Below are 17825 nucleotides of genomic sequence, written 5' to 3'. Positions count from 1 at the left end.
GCTCCTCGCCCCCTTCAAAATTGATCTCTACTATCCGTTGATTCAATGGTGTGTCAGCGGCGTCGATTCGCGTGGAGGATAGAGGTTGCAGACCTGGTGGATCGAAAATTATCGACCCGACGCTTCCTGGTTCCCTTTCTCGTGGCGTATTGGCATCTACCGTGGTGGGGTTTGATGTGCTCGGAGTCGACAAAATGGGATCTGTGCAACCGCCGTACATATATGAAACTTCAGAGTTTGCGGGAGTGTGATTCATTATGTCAAATGTGATAAATGCTAATTAAACAGTGATAAAAATGATAAGCGAAAATGCTTAAAAAAGAGACACAACCGGGACTTACAGTGAACAGTGATGTGTAAAGTGTTTGGATACTCTTACAACCAGGTATTTATACTTAAGTTTTTTACAATGCTTTAGCGCCCTCAATGTTTTGTTGATTTATTTTTGGCTAGTTTACAGGCTGCGACTTATTCTCCAACCGGCTTAAACATCTAATATATTTTTGACTAGAAAGTAATAGCAGTTTAGGCTTATAAAATATAATCTCTCTCTATAAACATGTAATTTTTCACAGTACTAATAATATAAAATTTTCTTTAAAACATATAATTTCTCTCTATTTAAAGCTCTTGTTTCCCCAAAAAGTAATACAAATATTCCTTCGCCAGTTTTCCTCACAACTCGTATAAGTTAATTATAATTTTCACTATGGTTATTGGCCTAATTTCAAGTAATTATTCAATGAGCTTGGCTCTCATCATCAGCCCCACGTTGGGCGCCATGTCTTTGTGTCACGTTATTCTTTATATAAAAATAACGATTAGCCTCCTGCTTGGCATCAGTCGGTAAAGCATGAGATTTAATATAATTAGGTCGTGGTTTTCTAATAGTATTCAGTCTTATAAATCTTTCTAGGCTCAGATATGGGCTTCTCCTATAACTCTTGTAATTCAATAAATAATAAATATATATAAAAATGATACTTATACTATAGAGATGAGGAATAAAAAATAAATTGCACACCATGAAAATTTCACACATATATTACACAAATAATGCAAAGATCAATCGAGGCAAAAAATATATATAGAGCGATAAAAAATATAATATAAAAATAGAACAATGTTTGAAATCAATAAAAATATCACAGGCTAACTTTATATTCTAATTTATGGCACGAATCATTACCATGTGCCTTTATCTTGAAATCATATGCATTCTTTGGCATGTAGCTGTGACATGTACTTGCTAATACTTGTCTGCTTGGATAATTCAATCATAATATGTGCTCTAAGATCAGCTTGATAAATTAGCCACTAATAATCCAAATATATCTATATATTAAAATCTCTAGTATTTAGTAGATTTATTTGTATCGAATATATATTTTTATCTCAGGGTGTAAGATTCGGCACCTGACGGAATAGGTAGAGCCATTCATCTAGTGAATTAGAACTATGATAAATTATCGCAAATTGTATTGCAAAAATTAAATATTGTATGCATACGTTTGATAGCCTAGATTTCGTACTTCTTTGATTAAATAGAAATTTCTAAAATATTGATCTATATTTTTCTTTCAATTAATACCTTTAATACTAATTTTTACTTGCGCAAGTATTACTCTTATTAATTTCTCAATTTATAATAACCCTTTCGGCGAGCTAGCTTTGATCATCAGATTATTTCGAAGCACTAGGGCGCCCATCACTAAATTCAAATTTAAATCACTCACGTGTCGAAAATCTTCTTGTAAGCCGCCGATGTCGATCCAATTCCATGTGGTCCGGGAATATGGTAGCCGGAATCGTCTCCTCCAAGGGGTTATAAATTTAATTATAATGAAAAATGACTTCTGCTTCACAATAGCATCACGAAGTCTTCTTAAGAAATTTAATAATTTACTTTAACTTTAACTTTTACAAAATTATTAATAAGGTACTTCGCTCTAAAATATTTGGGGTCCTCTTATGGTGGCATCTGGCTGGCGAGTGTGTTGGTTCTCCCTTCTCAAGTTTTACAGATCCTCTTTCCGACTTTCAAATTAGCATAAAATTTAAATATCTCAATCCTCCGCCATTAATTCAAATAGATCTTACAAAGAATGCCAAAATATTGCTTAGATTATATGATTAATAATTTCTTTGCATTCGAGCCATATTGATAACATAGATTACACAAATTTTTACACAAAATCTACTACAATTATATAATATATATAAATATTTTTGAATCGGCCTACAGTTGCCGCCTATTAACTGCCGTTTTACTATTGGTGCATGCAAATTTTATTAGGTATTCATGCGCCTGGTAACTCTTATTTCCTGAATACATTAAATTATTTTTATTTGGTTTTTTATTTATGCTCTTTGCATGCTAGTTAATATTTTATATATTAATATTAATTCCATGCTAACTAATAATTAGCCACGTGGACGGGTGTTTTCTCACATTGCACACCGTCTGAATGTGATAAAGCTCTGCCAAGGGGTTTTGGTCAGATTCTACGTTCTTCGGTTTGATCGATCTCTAGGTCACCGATCTGTGAATACATCTATCTAACCTCAATCTTCAAATATTTTATAAATAATATATTTATGAGTAGTAAACTTTCTTCAAATCCTTTTTAAGTTCTTGTACCATTTAGCCAGAACAAGCTGATGCTATCTTATCGTGATTATTATCTGCTTGGCGATATTAGCCAATTACTTTATTTTTAGACCTATTACTATTTCTGTTAGGGTTTTTCATCTACCCAGATTTAAATATGTTACAATATATAACCATAGACAAATAGATAATTTTGTTATTTTATTAGACTTTTGCTATCTTTTTTCTATGATATAATCCAGTATTGGCCCATACTTATACTATATCATACTTATACTATGAGCTGATAATGGCTTATATTATAGAGAAAAGTTAAAAAAATCCAATATTATTCGTCTCTGGCTATATAGTGAACCCAGATAGAAATCAATAACTTGTCAACATACCTAAAAAACAAAATAGGCATGTTCCATCATACATAAACCTTTTGGTGGTGAAAAAGGCCAGGCTTGAAATACAATGAATAGGTGATTTTTCCATGAAACTAGTTTTATTGAAGTTACTAATTCAGCAAATTGATAATATCAAATACCTATGCCAATCAAGTATGTCATTAGACATAAACCTTTTGACGGTGAGAAAGGCCAGGCTTGAAATACAATAGATAAGTAATTTGTTAATGATATAAGTTTTTGAACTGCTGATTTAGAAAATTTATAGGATAAAATTATATTGCAATTTATTAATTTCACGACTTTTCACTTCCAAACATCTATGAGAAGATCTGGATTGAAGTTAGAAAACTTCTGATGAAATTTAAAAATATTAATTCCTTGAGAGCTCCACCACCATCTCACAACCACAAACTCTTTTCTCAATATTCCCTCAATTCAATTTCAATAAAATAGTTCATCAAACATAAATCTTTCGACGGTGAGAAAGGTCAAGCTTGAAATACAATAAATTTATCAATGAAATTAGTTTTTGAACTTCTGATTTAGCTAATATATTCTTTATTGATTCATACAATGAGTACATCATTTTATAGGGAGAAAAAAAGTAACTTTGTGCTATCCCTCTCTCAAATTTAGATAAGGCTACATATAGTCCGAAATAGGTAAAGTCTTTTGTTTTTATCCAATTCATAGGATAAAATAAAATTTCAATTCATTACACATCTTTCAACTTTCAAAAGCCTACGTTATGAGAAGAATTGGATTAAAGATAGAAAACTTCTGATGAAATTTAAAAATTAATATTAATTTCTTTGACGAGTGTGGTGACTTGAGAGCTTCACCACCATCCCTCCACCACAAACTCTTTTCTCATTATTCCCTCTCACTCTCCATCAATTCACAACAAATTATTCATAGGGGTAAATGTCCTTTGGTGTAATCTAAATTTGAAACTCGTTAAAATTATTTATGACGCAGCAATCTGTCGCGCTATAAACGGAAAAGATGAGGCAAGGTTATCGAGTTGGTGGGGAGGGATGGAAAGAGCTGAAGAGTGTCTTGAATTAGAGACCTTTCGTTAAGGCGACCCCGATTTGGCTTGCTGAATAGGGCACACTAATTCAAGGTTGAAAGAAGGGATCAACCGCCTCAGTGATTACTATTACCACAATGTGCAGTGCACTCCTTGCTATCAGCTTTCCTACAGTTGTACTGATTTATTGACAAAATGAATCATCGCTCTACAATTTATTGGTGAGAAATGAAGCTTCTATTCACAGGTATCGAACCAGCCTTTTAAGCTTGTAAACTGAGTTCCTTTTGCAATACCTGTATTTTGATATTTGGATAACTCGTATACAGTCTTATACACAGTTTAAGTTGATATGTAATACATAGGGCTGGTGGATTTAGATATTTAGATGGATTTAGGTAGCCCCACTCCTGGAGTGGAATGGGATTTTTTCTGCGTCCAATAGCACACACTAGAAAGATTCCAGCAAATATGTTTCTGCATCCAATAACACACCCTAGAAAAATTCCTGCAAATTATTCCTTCATAGATCAGTTCTATTGATTGGTAATAGGTATGATTTTCATACAGATCTCACGCAAGCTTCACACAAGTCTCACTCACTCAGATTCCACACTGGTCTCACACGGGTGTCACATAGGTCTGTCTCATACAGGTTTCTCACAGGTCTCTCCTTCACAGTTTTATTAGATTTTGTACAGTTTATAACTACAAATAAAAAATGAAAAATTCACACCATTCCTTGAAAATGCACAATACGATTATGTTGATGATTGATATTGAAATAATAATATTTTAAATATTGTAAAAATGTGAACCAACTTTGTTTTCAAGAACAAGGCTTATTCTTAAATTTCCTAGTTCTGACTCGTGGATGTTGCAAATCAAATATAAACTTCACCTCACATATCAATCATAGATTTATAGTTTCTTTATGCTACATGATTCATATTCTGACACTGATTCGAGCTCACCAAACTCAATAATCTGACTATAATATAAAACTCAATAATCTCTTTCTCGCTTCGCTCTATTGCCAGATCGTTTTTTTAATGTAAAAATATAACTAATTAACAAAATATTTAATCTTTGTTATGAAAATTCATTATGAAATTATTGTAAAATATCATTTATTTCTTAAATAATATAAGTTTATAATTGATAATAAGTTTCTAATACATTAAGACCTAGATGCACAAAAGTTAAATTTTAACCGTGATTAATTCTACGACGACCAATCTGAGGTTTTTTTAAAAAGACGGCTTCTCTGATTGGTTCTCGTGGAATTAACCACGATTGAAATTTAACCGGATTTTGTGCAACCGGCACTAAATATTTTGACTTCTTGAATTTTTCAATAATTGTGAAAAGATGGAAAGTTTTTAAATTGTATCTTTTGAAACTGGAACAGATGTGTACGCGTAATCCTAGAACAAAGGAGAAGAATTTTTCAATCAATGTTGTTTATCCATAAGATGAAGGAATCAACTCGCCAACAATTGTTGCACTCAGCGCTATTCCGAGCTCAACAAACTATAATTCGACTGTGCAACTATTTCCCGCCTGTTGAGTACACTTGTTTGCTAGTATAAATATTGCCGGGGGTGAAATTGCCAGCGGTAGTACCGAAAGTAGTATCAACAGTGTCAGTCAGTTTTGGAGTCGAGCCAACCACTTGTTCCGATGGATTTCTTCAGCTGAGGTTTATTGTGAGTCTACACGCCAGTTGAGGATTGTCGGTGGTTTGGGGCTGACTTGCTGATTGGCTCTCTCAACCCATTGTCAACCAAGTTGTTGCTAACTTCTCCAACTACTGACGGAAGACTTGAATCTCTTATTGACTTTTTGATCTCGTCCTTTTCATTCCAAACTCTTGGTGGAGTGTTCCAATAGTGTTCATTCCAATCACTAGAAGTAATAAGATTGATTTTGTTGCTTGAATTGACATGTCGTTAATTATGTCTAAACTTGAAACTCACATTTGATAGAGTTCGTGGAAATTCAGATTGACTTTTAATTAGATCGTTATAATTACTTGTTATTTTCAAAATTATGAGATCGATTTTCTTAGTATTGATTCATAACGATACCACCTTTAACCATCAGAGAATATGCATTTTAAGAAAATAAACTTTTGCTTGATGAATTTTTTATCTTTTGAAGCTTGTAACTCGAATGAACCATACAAAATGCTTGGTTCTATATATAAATTACCATTGATATGATCCATGAGATGTCTTGAATCTTTCTCGAAAATTCCGGCATTTTCTATAAATGGCTGACTGGTACTGAGGTTTTGACTTAAATTTCAAAGTAGTATGAAATATTGGGTAATTTCTCTCAGAGATAAATTACTTACAGAGAATTATAATTCACATGAAATCTTTTTTTCTAGAATTATGATACTGTGGCCCTGCTTCTTCTTTCAATAAACACATAACATTCAATATTTGAGCCATTGTTGTTCTTGTTTTTACAATGTTCCAATAGAATTGCAAAAAATATTATATTCATTAAGAAATGAGTTAAAACTTTCCGGTTTTTTCAATCAGGATTTTCTCCATTGTTCTTATTATACAATTTTTTTAAAATTAATAAATTGGTAAATTCGTACCGGTGGAATAACTATAACTATTACAACTTAATAGTCTATTGATACGTTCAATCACAATTGACCAATTGAAAGTAATGGCATAATTTTATGATTGTATTATCAAATGAATGAATTGAACTGAACTCTGAATACATTTCTATTCAAATACTAGTGACAGTACCTACATTACATACAAAATCAGTTGAATAGTCATAGAACTATTGTATCAGGCCAATCATTATAATGTTCAATATTCCGGAACCCCTGAAAGTCTGAATACTTGATTTGATGAAACAATTTCATGATGCTTCCAATTTATTGAACGACTTCGTCCAAATAAAATTTGCCTGACAAGAGCTTTCAAAAGATTAAATCGTTCAGCGTGTCAAAACAATGTGAGCAACTGTCTATTAGCTCAAAATTTCAGGATCAATATGCGTTAAATATGCATGATATGCCGTGGAATACTACTACTACTACTACCAATTATTACTACTACTACCGCGCTCACTACGATTTCACTAACGTCTAATCAAGTTGCCATCAATCTTCCTGATGGCAATATCGACAAAAATAGCTAGTAGAATATAAAAAGATTGAGAAATAGTTATTTATAGAAAACTCCGAGATTGAAAGTGAGTTTCAATGAGTGCTGCAGTTGGTAATTTATGAGAAAGAGTGTTAAAATAGCAGGGAAGGTCAAATCAGTACTTGTACCTATTCTCATTCATTTTTTAGAGGGATGTATTGTCAAGAATGCTTGAATAAATGAAGTTGATGAAGCATTATGTTTGCTTAACTATATAATAGGTAATAGAGAATAATTTATCACTGTATCAATGTGGTTTCATGAATACTTTAGCTTCCTTGTTATTGATGGCATGAAATAATAACTAACACCAGAGACAAACTAGTATCCTTTCCTCTCTGCTAACACTAACAAATTATTAATAAATTGATGCTCTTCATTAGTAAATACAACAAATTATTAATAAATTGATGCTTTTCATTAGTAAATACGAGCTTTTAGCTGAATAAATACATGGAATGCACTGCGCTAACTCAATAATTCATATGAACATGAAAAGGGAATAGTAGGCTATATTGAGACTAAATAATGATATAAATAATCTCAAGTAACTTGTTCTATAATACCGTACTCTACTATATTCAGTTCCATTCGTGAGCTGTATTCCAGTGTACTTTTCATTATGTAACCGTATGAATTGAGATCTCACTCTATAAAATACCAAAAAAATTGAGTCATAGGAAAAACAACAATTCCATAAGTTAGTATGTAACACTTATGAAATGAGTCCTTATTCGATAACTTGATTGATATTAGTATAGTGATGCTGTTTAAAATTTGAAGATAATTCCCATACTGATTTATTTTATTTAATTTCAAATCTTGAGTCTAATATGTACTGAATTCGCTACCAGGATTCAAAAGCTCTACTTGATACGTAAATAATATTCATAGTTGTCTCTAAATTACCAGTGACAAAACTTTGCAATTTCAATAACTTTACAAGTCGAGCGATATTTCATGCGTTATTGCACATTAAAAGTTGATAGAATACTCTCCAATGCTGCTTGTAAGTTGAATGTTTTTTCAAGATGGCTAAAAGATATAACACTACTATGTATAATAAGACTACTATTATTCTTGCACAACTCTCCATAATAACATGTAGCCTATAAAGGCTGGTTTTATTGGCTGGTGAAGCGGAAAAACTGGCATGAATCTCATTTTGATTTGATGGGTTCAATAAAAGCGCTGCGTGGAGCTTGGGAGGAATCAGTTTATTGAAGCTGAGACAAGTAGAGAGTAAAGAGTTGAAGGTGTGGCGGTAAACACACATGATGGCCGAGATACGTGACAGGTGTGCTGTGCAACTGTTGACATCCCGGTTTCAATTTCACGAAACTCACTTCACGTCACGGCTGCGGTGTTCTTTTACAAAACAAGCTACCAACTCGAACGCTCTCCTGAAATTGATTCGAGCCAATCGCATTTCAGCGTCCCAGTCCCAACTCAAGCACAGATCGGTTGCTCTAAATCGAATTCGACGCAGTTGAGTAAAGTTTGATATCTCATTTCACCTACTTTTGACAGCAGCACAAATAGATCGATTGAAATTGACTGCATCTCTATAAAAACTTCATCCCTTGAAAGTCCTTCACAAAAGTATGACAAAGAGTCTAATCATGTCATGTGTCTGAATCAGGAAATGTTCTTTCTCTCTAGACAGTTTTCCACAAAAATACGAAAGCCTTTTTCAAAATAATAACAGTGTCCAATGAAATTTGAAGTTTTGAATTGTTCGAATTGGCAGGTCTTCAGCGATGACTTCAAATAGGCTATATTTATAAGTTTATTCATGGAAAGTAAGTTGGTATCCCATTATCTAGCAATATATTTCTGGCTAATTATTTGTAGTTCCAGCATTGGATAGAATTTGAGCCTTTGAATTATTTGTCATTGTCGAAATATTGATAAATTATTATAAAATATTGATAGCCTCAATGCAGGTCGATGCTGCTATTCTGATCAATTTGTTCTCTTCTTAACAAAGAATAGAAGTTCATCTATTTTAATTGATTATCATTGTAGGTACATTCTCATTATGATACGGTACCTACTTCAAACCATCCATTTCGCTTACAAAAATAATGCTGAAATTTCCTTGTTTATCTCAAATGGTTAGTTGAAGTTCAGAATGAAAATCTCATTCTGAGCAAAAGAAGAAAATGTATGTTGCATTTGCAATTCTGAGAATATATCAACCTTATTGAAAATAACAAAGTCACGTTCCTAATGGTGAGTTTGGAATAGAGTAACAGTCACTAGAAAAGCACTTTGTGCTTTGCGGCGTACTCCCAAGTATGGCTTGAATTCATAATGCATCTCTAGAGAGACTTTTGCTGTCAGCTTAATAAATAAAACTGCTCTTTTGGGAAGAGCTGAAACCACCTGAAAATCTCTATTTTGTGAGATAAATATTTCAATGCTACATCAGATTCAGATTGAAATTGCCAAATAATTGATGATTATTTATTAAATTATCGAAGCTGTACTAGCTTTTAAGTAGTTTGAGGCGTGATCCTTGAAAACTTTTGCAGTTTAATGATCAATAAACCTTCTTACCGTATATTTCTTGAATCAATCGAACAATCATGAAAGAGAAGTAACAATTTCCTCACAATTTTGGATAGTCTACCTGTTGGATGGATGCTTATAATGATTTGAATAAAATTAAAATTAGAAGCTCCATACATCGGGATTTTGTGATTGATTGAATAATTAGGTAGTTCCTATCCGACACTTCCCTAATATAGCATACCAATACCGGATTGATGTAATGCCATTTCTATAGTATTTGAAAAAGTTAGAATTCCATAATTTTGGAACTTGTTTTATTATTTTCGTCACAATTGATTTTTATAATCTGAAGATGTGTTATGCCAACTCTGTATGAATTTATCAAAGAAAAATCTCTGTGGAGTGGTATAAGGGTGATAATACTACTCTACTACATAATATAATAATATGTTTCTTTCATGCCTAATATGAGTTGTTACTGATTTCTCTGTACTGTATACTTTTTGTGTGCTATTGCCGCTATTGTGCTACAGTGAAATTTCCCTTTACAATTTTTTTGAAAAAAAGAAAAGTTCAATGAGGTAAATTATTGTAGTGAATTTTCGTACCGACTGTCGTAGATCGAGGAGGCCGTGTGGTCTTACAGCGCGCCCGATTGGCCAGTATAGCTGGTCTTGCTTCCGAAGATAAGGAGATGAGTAAGCACACGGGATTGCTTACCCCACCATCGCTCATGGAAAACTCAACAATTACTTCTCCAATTCTAATTTATAATTCCTTTTTTTTATCTCGCATGAGGAATGTCGTTTTCTGATTTAAATGTTGATAATAATTTATGAGCTTCTTTTCCCTGTCCCAAGTTTCAATAAGTGTTGGTATTGCATTAGTTACAATGGGTTAACTTAGTATCTATAAATAATTTGATATGTAAGTTTCTACTGTTATGAAATCTCAATCTGATAACTTAAATCTGATATCTCAATCTGATATTCTCTCTCTCCGACATCATCCATGAATCATGTAGTGAATTACCGTATGATTTTTTAATATTCTCCTTTCAACATTTGATTGATCTACCTTTCCACATTTCGTCATTACATATAATTTATGATCTGTTTCTGTGATTATTCTTTTTATAATCGATCACTCTGAATCCTGCTTTTGTATGTCTGTGGAATGAATTATTCGATATACAGTATTTATAAATTTTCAGTTTATTTTGAATGTTGATCCATCTATTAATTGATTTTTAATTATGATTATCAAAGTGTTATTTTTATTTTTGAATGATGATTAGTCTGATTCAGTTGACTGCATATTTTATTATTTTAAACTTAGATTGGGAATTCATTGAAAATGTATAAGACATAGCTAATCAATGATTTATTAGTGGAATATTACGGATAGTCTATCAAGATTGAACTTTTGTAATTTCAAAAACGTCATAATCAGACCTTATTTGTATACTAACTGAGACTTTAAAAGATAGAACTGAGATCTCAAGTGTGTGATCTCTCAAAGCCATAGTGAGTTCATGAACTATCTGTATCAAGAGTGCAAAAAAGATGTTTCCAGCAAAACGGGCTTTAAAATGTATTAATTTGTTCTGTAGAATGATTAACTGTGACAATGTAACATTCTTTATAATGAGTAAACTGTTGTCTTCATATATCAATGAATGAATAGAATAATATTGTTTAATAATATTCAAACCGTTTGCCAAAACATTCTTTAGACGATAGTTTCTTTTTTATGGTGTCAAAATGGTAAAAATGAAGATTTTCTCTTTGTGTACCGGTACTTAAATAATTTTGGTACATACACTCAACGATGTTTCCTTCAAATAACTTTGAAGATTTGTGTTATTGTGAAGTTGATAATGTGGTAGATATCGATATTGGATAAGAACAACTTCATATTTTCAAAACCACCAATTTATTGGAAAAATTTGAGATACTAGTTTCGGTTGTTACGCCAAACTAGTATCTCAAATTGTTTCAATAGATAAAATTATTTCAATACAATATTGGCTCCGATAATATAGAGTATTTTTTATTCAATAGTTTTCTTTAAAAATTAATTATGACCAAGAGGGAATTCTCTTTTAGTAAGCATCCAAATAAATTCGCATGTAATTACTATCTTATTATAGCATGTATTTAACCTATCTCATTCTGATATGTATTTTCAAGAATCGTTCCATTTATATTATTTTTTCTTAGTATGATTTCTCCTTAAACATATAAACTATCAAGTTCATGTGGATTCTTAGCTTCTTTCAACGAATCTCATTTCGGGTAGAACAGTTCTAAGAAAAGATTCAAATGTGCTCTTCAAATTTTCTTCTTCTGAAGATCAAAAAATGTACTTTAGCTCATTAGTGAATTATGGAAAGTCTGTTTTAATTATGAATATCTGTACTGATCATAACATTAATTGCTTATTCCACGAGCAATGTATGTGTCCTCCATTCAAATGAATTGGTGAAATCACGGAATACTCTCCAGACTCTCTAACACTCTTTGGCAATAATTTTGTTGAGTATGATACACTTTTTTTCAAATCCTCAAGTGTTCAAAATACTGTACAAGTTGGAGTAGAATGTTTTTTCAACTGCCAAGCACTCAAATGATACATCACACTATATTATGTAGGATAACTACCTTACTTGAAGAATATATATACGGTCTTGGTCAATTTTTATCTGATCCAGTGAATCACTTATTTGGAAGAATATGCAAGCTATTCAAACGGCAGATACTTGTTAGAGACTAGCAAATAATAGTAGGTAACTTTTTAAACTTTCTTCTAAGAAAATATTATAACACATTCTAATGCTTGTTCCTCTTCTATAAGATAATTGATAAAAGAATGTCGCCGAAGTTTAAATTGTAGTATGCAATAATGCACATTACAAAGAAGCATGCCGGCTTATTTAGAGAGCATATATCAACTTGTGACTGTTCGCTTTCAGTGACTCCACCGGCTCAGCGCGTACAGTTCATCTTGGGAGAGGATGCTCAGGATGAGACTCACGAGTGCCATCCTCTCTTCTCTGAGATGGAAGAGCTTGTTCACGGCGAAGGTGATGTCCTCGAATGGAAAGAAACTGCCAGGTTTGTGAAGATATCTGTCATTTCTGTTTGAAAGTCAAAGTAAACCTATTCATGGAATACTTCCCAATAATAGTTTCTTAAAAATAGGATTTTCTCCATCTATTATTATTTTTCACACTCATTCATTCTCGAATTCGGTGTAAGTGATATCGCTGAACTAGTAGGCCCTACAATCCAAAGTACTAGTACTAATACAAAGAACTAATACAACTAACTAGTGCTTGATCAATAACGCTAATGTGAGCTTTACCTGAAACTGCAAGCACCTCATATAAATAATACCAGATCTTCTCATTCAACTAATGGAGAAAGTTTGAAGTGTATCTCACTATACAGAGTGAGTCATATGTATGGGAGAGTCATATGTATGGGAACCCTTCAATAAATTGGAGACTGTTGTAGATGTAATACTGTAAATTTCAGTGGTACATCATTTTAAAGGCCTTTTTAAAACAAGAAAGATGGCATCGATAAAAGTGTTCTATGATACTTGTATCCAAAATGGCGGCTGAATGATGTTTTAGTTTTTAAAGAAATGAGGGATTGTATAACTCAAACATTTTGAATGTAAACACCCATTGTGTGATACATCATTTTAAAGGCCTTTCCAATTCGAGAAAGATGACATCAATAAAAATGTTCTATGATACTTTTATCCAAAATGGCGGCTGATTGAAGTTTTAGTTTTTAAAGAAATAATTGATAATGTTTAATCAGCCGCCATTTTGGATAAAAGTATCATAGAACATTTTCATTTTAAAAATCTTTCTCGTATCGAAAACGCCTTGAAAATGATGTATCACACAATCGTGTGACACATGTTTACATTCAAAATATTTGAGTTAAAACCCCTCATTTCTTTAAAAACTAAAACTTAAATCAGCCGCCATTTTGGATACAAGTATCATAGAACACTTTTATCGATGCCATCTTTCTTGTTTTGAAAAGTCCTTTAAAATGATGTACCACACAATGGGTGTTTACATTTAAAATATTCTAGTTACAACCCCTAAGTCACCCCCTTATGAGGTGTTTAAATTCATTTGTACGTCAAAAGGTAGATTATTTGACCAATTCCTGAAAGTTACAGTATAATATCTACAACAGTCTCCATCTTATTGAAGGGTTCCCATACATATGACTCACTGTGTATAGTCGGTAGTATAGTAGTCTTTAACTTGATACTCCGATACAATTGAAGTACACGGTATCGGTATTCAATTCCTCATACAATTCTGTAAAATTTGTTTGCAGAAAATAGATAAATGAAACATCAATCTTCGTATATTTTTCAGCTAGAACAGCTTTTGGAGACAAAGTGCTAAATAAACGTCTACAGTTTCATCAATGCTGTATCGGCAATATGAAAATGCATGCAGTTAATATGTCTTTGAATAAAGGTGTTGATATTTACATCAAGAAATTATTCTCTTATAATTATACTTAATACTTATAACTATACTTAATTTCTCTAGAAATTATACTTGAAATACTGCTTATAAATTCTTAATCAATCGAGGATTCTTATAGGCCTATTTTCAATTCTTCTAGATTTCATTACGTCAAGTTTTAAAATAGACCCTTGCGAAGCACGGGTTACCCGCTAGTAATAAATATAGTATATAGCCTATTGTAAACATTATAAATTGATAATATATTGGTCTAGATAGTTGGCAAGGCCTGAATTTTTTGTTATCTTTGGTATTCCATGCATCCGATAGGTCTTGTTGGTCCTGGTGGATGTTTGAATAATGGTTCACTAACAAACAGTTATGAACTTCAACATTTAAAAAATAAAAATACAATTCCGGTTTGAAATAAAATACCAACTATTGATCCTTTCACATCTCAACAACACTACACACGCACCATATTAGGATCAGGATGTGAGCAACATCCTTAGCACAAGAAGCTCAATAATCATTTATTCCCTACTAGACGAAATAATAAACAATTTCTTCTGCTCAACATTAGCTCATTCCGAAACAAAAACCATTATTATTCAACATAAATAATAGATTATAGCATAGTATCCTTATTAGTATAGCATAGTACAATTTAAAATTTTCTTTGAGACACACAAGTACTTTTATGTACTTTTAGGACTAGAAATTCTATGTAATGAAACTCTTACTAGAATCTCTCAAAGCTCTTTTTGAATATGCACTTTTCCTTGTGAAGCTTCTATTAGTGATAGATTTCATCTCATTCTATAAGGGGAAGCTACTTTTAATTGTGATGGTAAACGAATACAATAAGATATACTTAAGGGAAGCGTTTTCAATGTGTGATGGTTTCAGGTGGATAAAATTCGAGGAAGACGTGGAGGAAGGTGGCAACCGATGGTCAAAGCCACACGTGGCCACTCTGTCGCTGCACTCTGTGTTGGAGCTGCGCAGCTTCCTCATGAACGGCACAGTCATGCTCGACATGGAGGCTGCCTCCCTCGAACAGGTCGCCGACCTCGTACTCGACAACATGGTCAACTCCACGGCGCTCCCCCACCATGCCAGGGACAAGGTAGCGTTCATGCCACTAGAAATTGATCTTACAATTCATCTATTGCAAGAAGAAAATATATTCACGGAAGAGTATAAGAGTGCAAAATTCGGGGAGGAACAGTTTTGGGCTGCATCTGTTGGTCCTCCATTAATGATTTCAATGAAATGTGTGTTAATTGATCAATAAATTAATGGATTTATTGAATTAATAATCGTGAAAAATGTGTAAACAATAACAATACATCAATAATATTACTCTTTTTACTATTATTCAAGAATATTACAATAGCAATAAATAAATGGGAATATTACTTCACTTAACGTCATTAATTTATCACAAGCATAATTACAAAAAGTTATGAATAAAGTTAGTCTCCTATAACTAGCATGATTCAAGGGAATTTTAGTGTTCAATATCATTCAAAGTAGAAAAAGTAGTAATCACTCCATTTCACTTTATGATAGACTTTGAACCGTATGTTTTAAAAACCTCAAAATGTCATTCATGAGTTTGAAACCTTGCTATTGAACCTTCTATCTCACTCATATGATAGGCTTCTCACTTTACAGATCCAAGCTTCATTCTAGGATGAAAAGTAATTTGTGCTAATCCTTATTTCAATAGTCATCACTATAATTACAAATAATCGGCATTTCTCTCAATTTGCATTAACGGTTTCCTTTTCAATTGGAAGAGCTTGAGATCTAGATATCTTCTCTCGACAGTCACACCTTTGAACTGTGTCAGTTGGTCGACTTTTTTCAAGATTATGTTAGTTTGAATTGATTAACAATTTTGATTTTTTAACATTTATATTTAAACTTCAACATTGTTTTTCATTTATGCACTCATTCTTCTATCTATTTGATTAGGTGAAAGAGGCTCTTCTACGCAGACACAGGCACCAGCATGAGAGGCGGAAAGACAACGTCTCCAGGCTGCCAATCATCAGGTCACTGGCCGAGATTGGCCGCAATCATTCCTCCTCAAAAAGTAAGTTCACATCAATAATTTTCTTTCAAGAAAATATCACTGACTTATAATCAATTGATCAATTAGAATTTTCAATTTTAGTTTTAATTATCGATAGAAGCATTAAGGAAAAAAATTTCATTGTGAGTTTGGATCTTGATGGGATTCCTATTGAATTCATAATCAGCTAGCTCATATATGATGAGAGAATAAGTTTCACAATTGAGGATTGTAAATTGATACGGTAATAACAAATATTTGGATATTCATTCTACTGTGTAAATATTTATTCTAGTCGTTGACAGGTGGATACCTCCACCCTCTTGTACTGAAGCATCCTTTTGACAGTTGTGTCAACTCTTTTATACATTTCCAACTCCTCATTTCTACAGACTTCGTCGTCTCTCTCCCTAACCAGTCCTTTCTGTCCTTTTTCCCAAGGCAATCATCCCTTCAAGTACCCTTCATCCCTCTCTATCTACAACGTCCTTATTTACCCAGTAACAATTCCTCCGCTCTCTGACAGAACCGATCTTATTACCTTGGATTGTTATCCCCAGCTTTTCGTTCGAGCTCCAGTTACCATTAGTGTATTATACTTTTTACTGACTTCAACCTGAACTCCTCTCGCCTCAATAAGAAATCCACCAAAGAATTTCGTACAAACATTCTTCTTCATTTTTCAGTTTACATTTTTTCCTATTCAAATGAAACTGTCCATAAATTGGTACCGTGTCTGATTTTCTACTTCAAACGAGTGTATCAGCCAACGAATTTCACCGTACTAAAAGTATTCTATGTATGCATTTTTTAATCATGAAAAATGTTAATTATGAAGAGTTATAGATAATTTATAATAGGTATTTGAATATTCATAATATAATAAAAAATACTAATATTTGATAATCAATGTTGTTTGATCAGTCCGTATTATTATAGTAATCGTGCACATATACTATGTATACTATAGTAAACTATATATACTTGCAGTATCATATTAGTTTAATGAGTTTTAAATCTTGATATATTTTTCTTATAGTGTAGATAAATTTTCTTTCATGACTATAGTCATAAGAGAATCTTCAAAAATTGAAAATAAATTACCGTACTTGAAAAGCCAAATATACATTGTTGGAATTGCTCATATAGCAATAGTGAAATTTAAAATATAAAATAAAAATAAAAAGTTGAAATATATCTGTTCTTCATAATTTTTACTGAAATATGTTCTTTTATAATTTGAAATTTTATCCATTACAATAATTATTAAGTTGTTTTGAAATAATGTGTTTGTTTCTTACTGAAACATTGAAAATGAAATTATTCTTTCCGAAAAATGTTATTAATTGTGAATTGGGTTGATAATTTCTCATTCAGCTTGTGAGTCGATAAATATTGGTCGTAGTAGCAGTTTTCCAACGCCCGAAACAGCTCTGCTATCATGCCCTCAATCTTCAGGGCAGTACCTCACTGTGCCAGGTTCTGCTAAAAGTTTGT

General features: G+C 32.4%; 1 protein-coding gene across 23 annotated transcripts in view; it reads left to right on the top strand.

Annotated features, from left to right (window-relative positions):
* Positions 1–17825, top strand: part of LOC111044353 (sodium bicarbonate cotransporter 3) — a 112519-nt gene that overhangs the window by 47666 nt on the left and 47028 nt on the right. For 8 of the 23 annotated variants that reach the window (XR_005570883.1, XR_005570885.1, XR_005570882.1 and 5 more), the window contains exons 4-8: positions 10359–10436; positions 12713–12854; positions 15155–15374; positions 16229–16349; positions 17706–17819. Coding sequence is in view for 13 of the 23 variants with exons in the window: in XM_039424479.1 (XP_039280413.1) it covers positions 10359–10436; positions 12713–12854; positions 15155–15374; positions 16229–16349; positions 17706–17819 (675 nt within the window). In the remaining 10 variants the exon portion in view is untranslated. The remainder of the gene's footprint in view (positions 1–10358; positions 10437–12712; positions 12855–15154; positions 15375–16228; positions 16350–17705; positions 17820–17825) is intronic. The other 15 variants (XR_005570887.1, XR_005570889.1, XM_039424480.1 and 12 more) reach the window with 3 other exon arrangements.

Source organism: Nilaparvata lugens, chromosome 3, assembly GCF_014356525.2.
Source record: "Nilaparvata lugens isolate BPH chromosome 3, ASM1435652v1, whole genome shotgun sequence".
Lineage (NCBI taxonomy): Eukaryota > Metazoa > Arthropoda > Insecta > Hemiptera > Delphacidae > Nilaparvata > Nilaparvata lugens.
The sequence above is the reverse complement of the archived record's forward strand: the minus strand, read 5'-3'. Positions and strand labels throughout refer to the sequence as shown.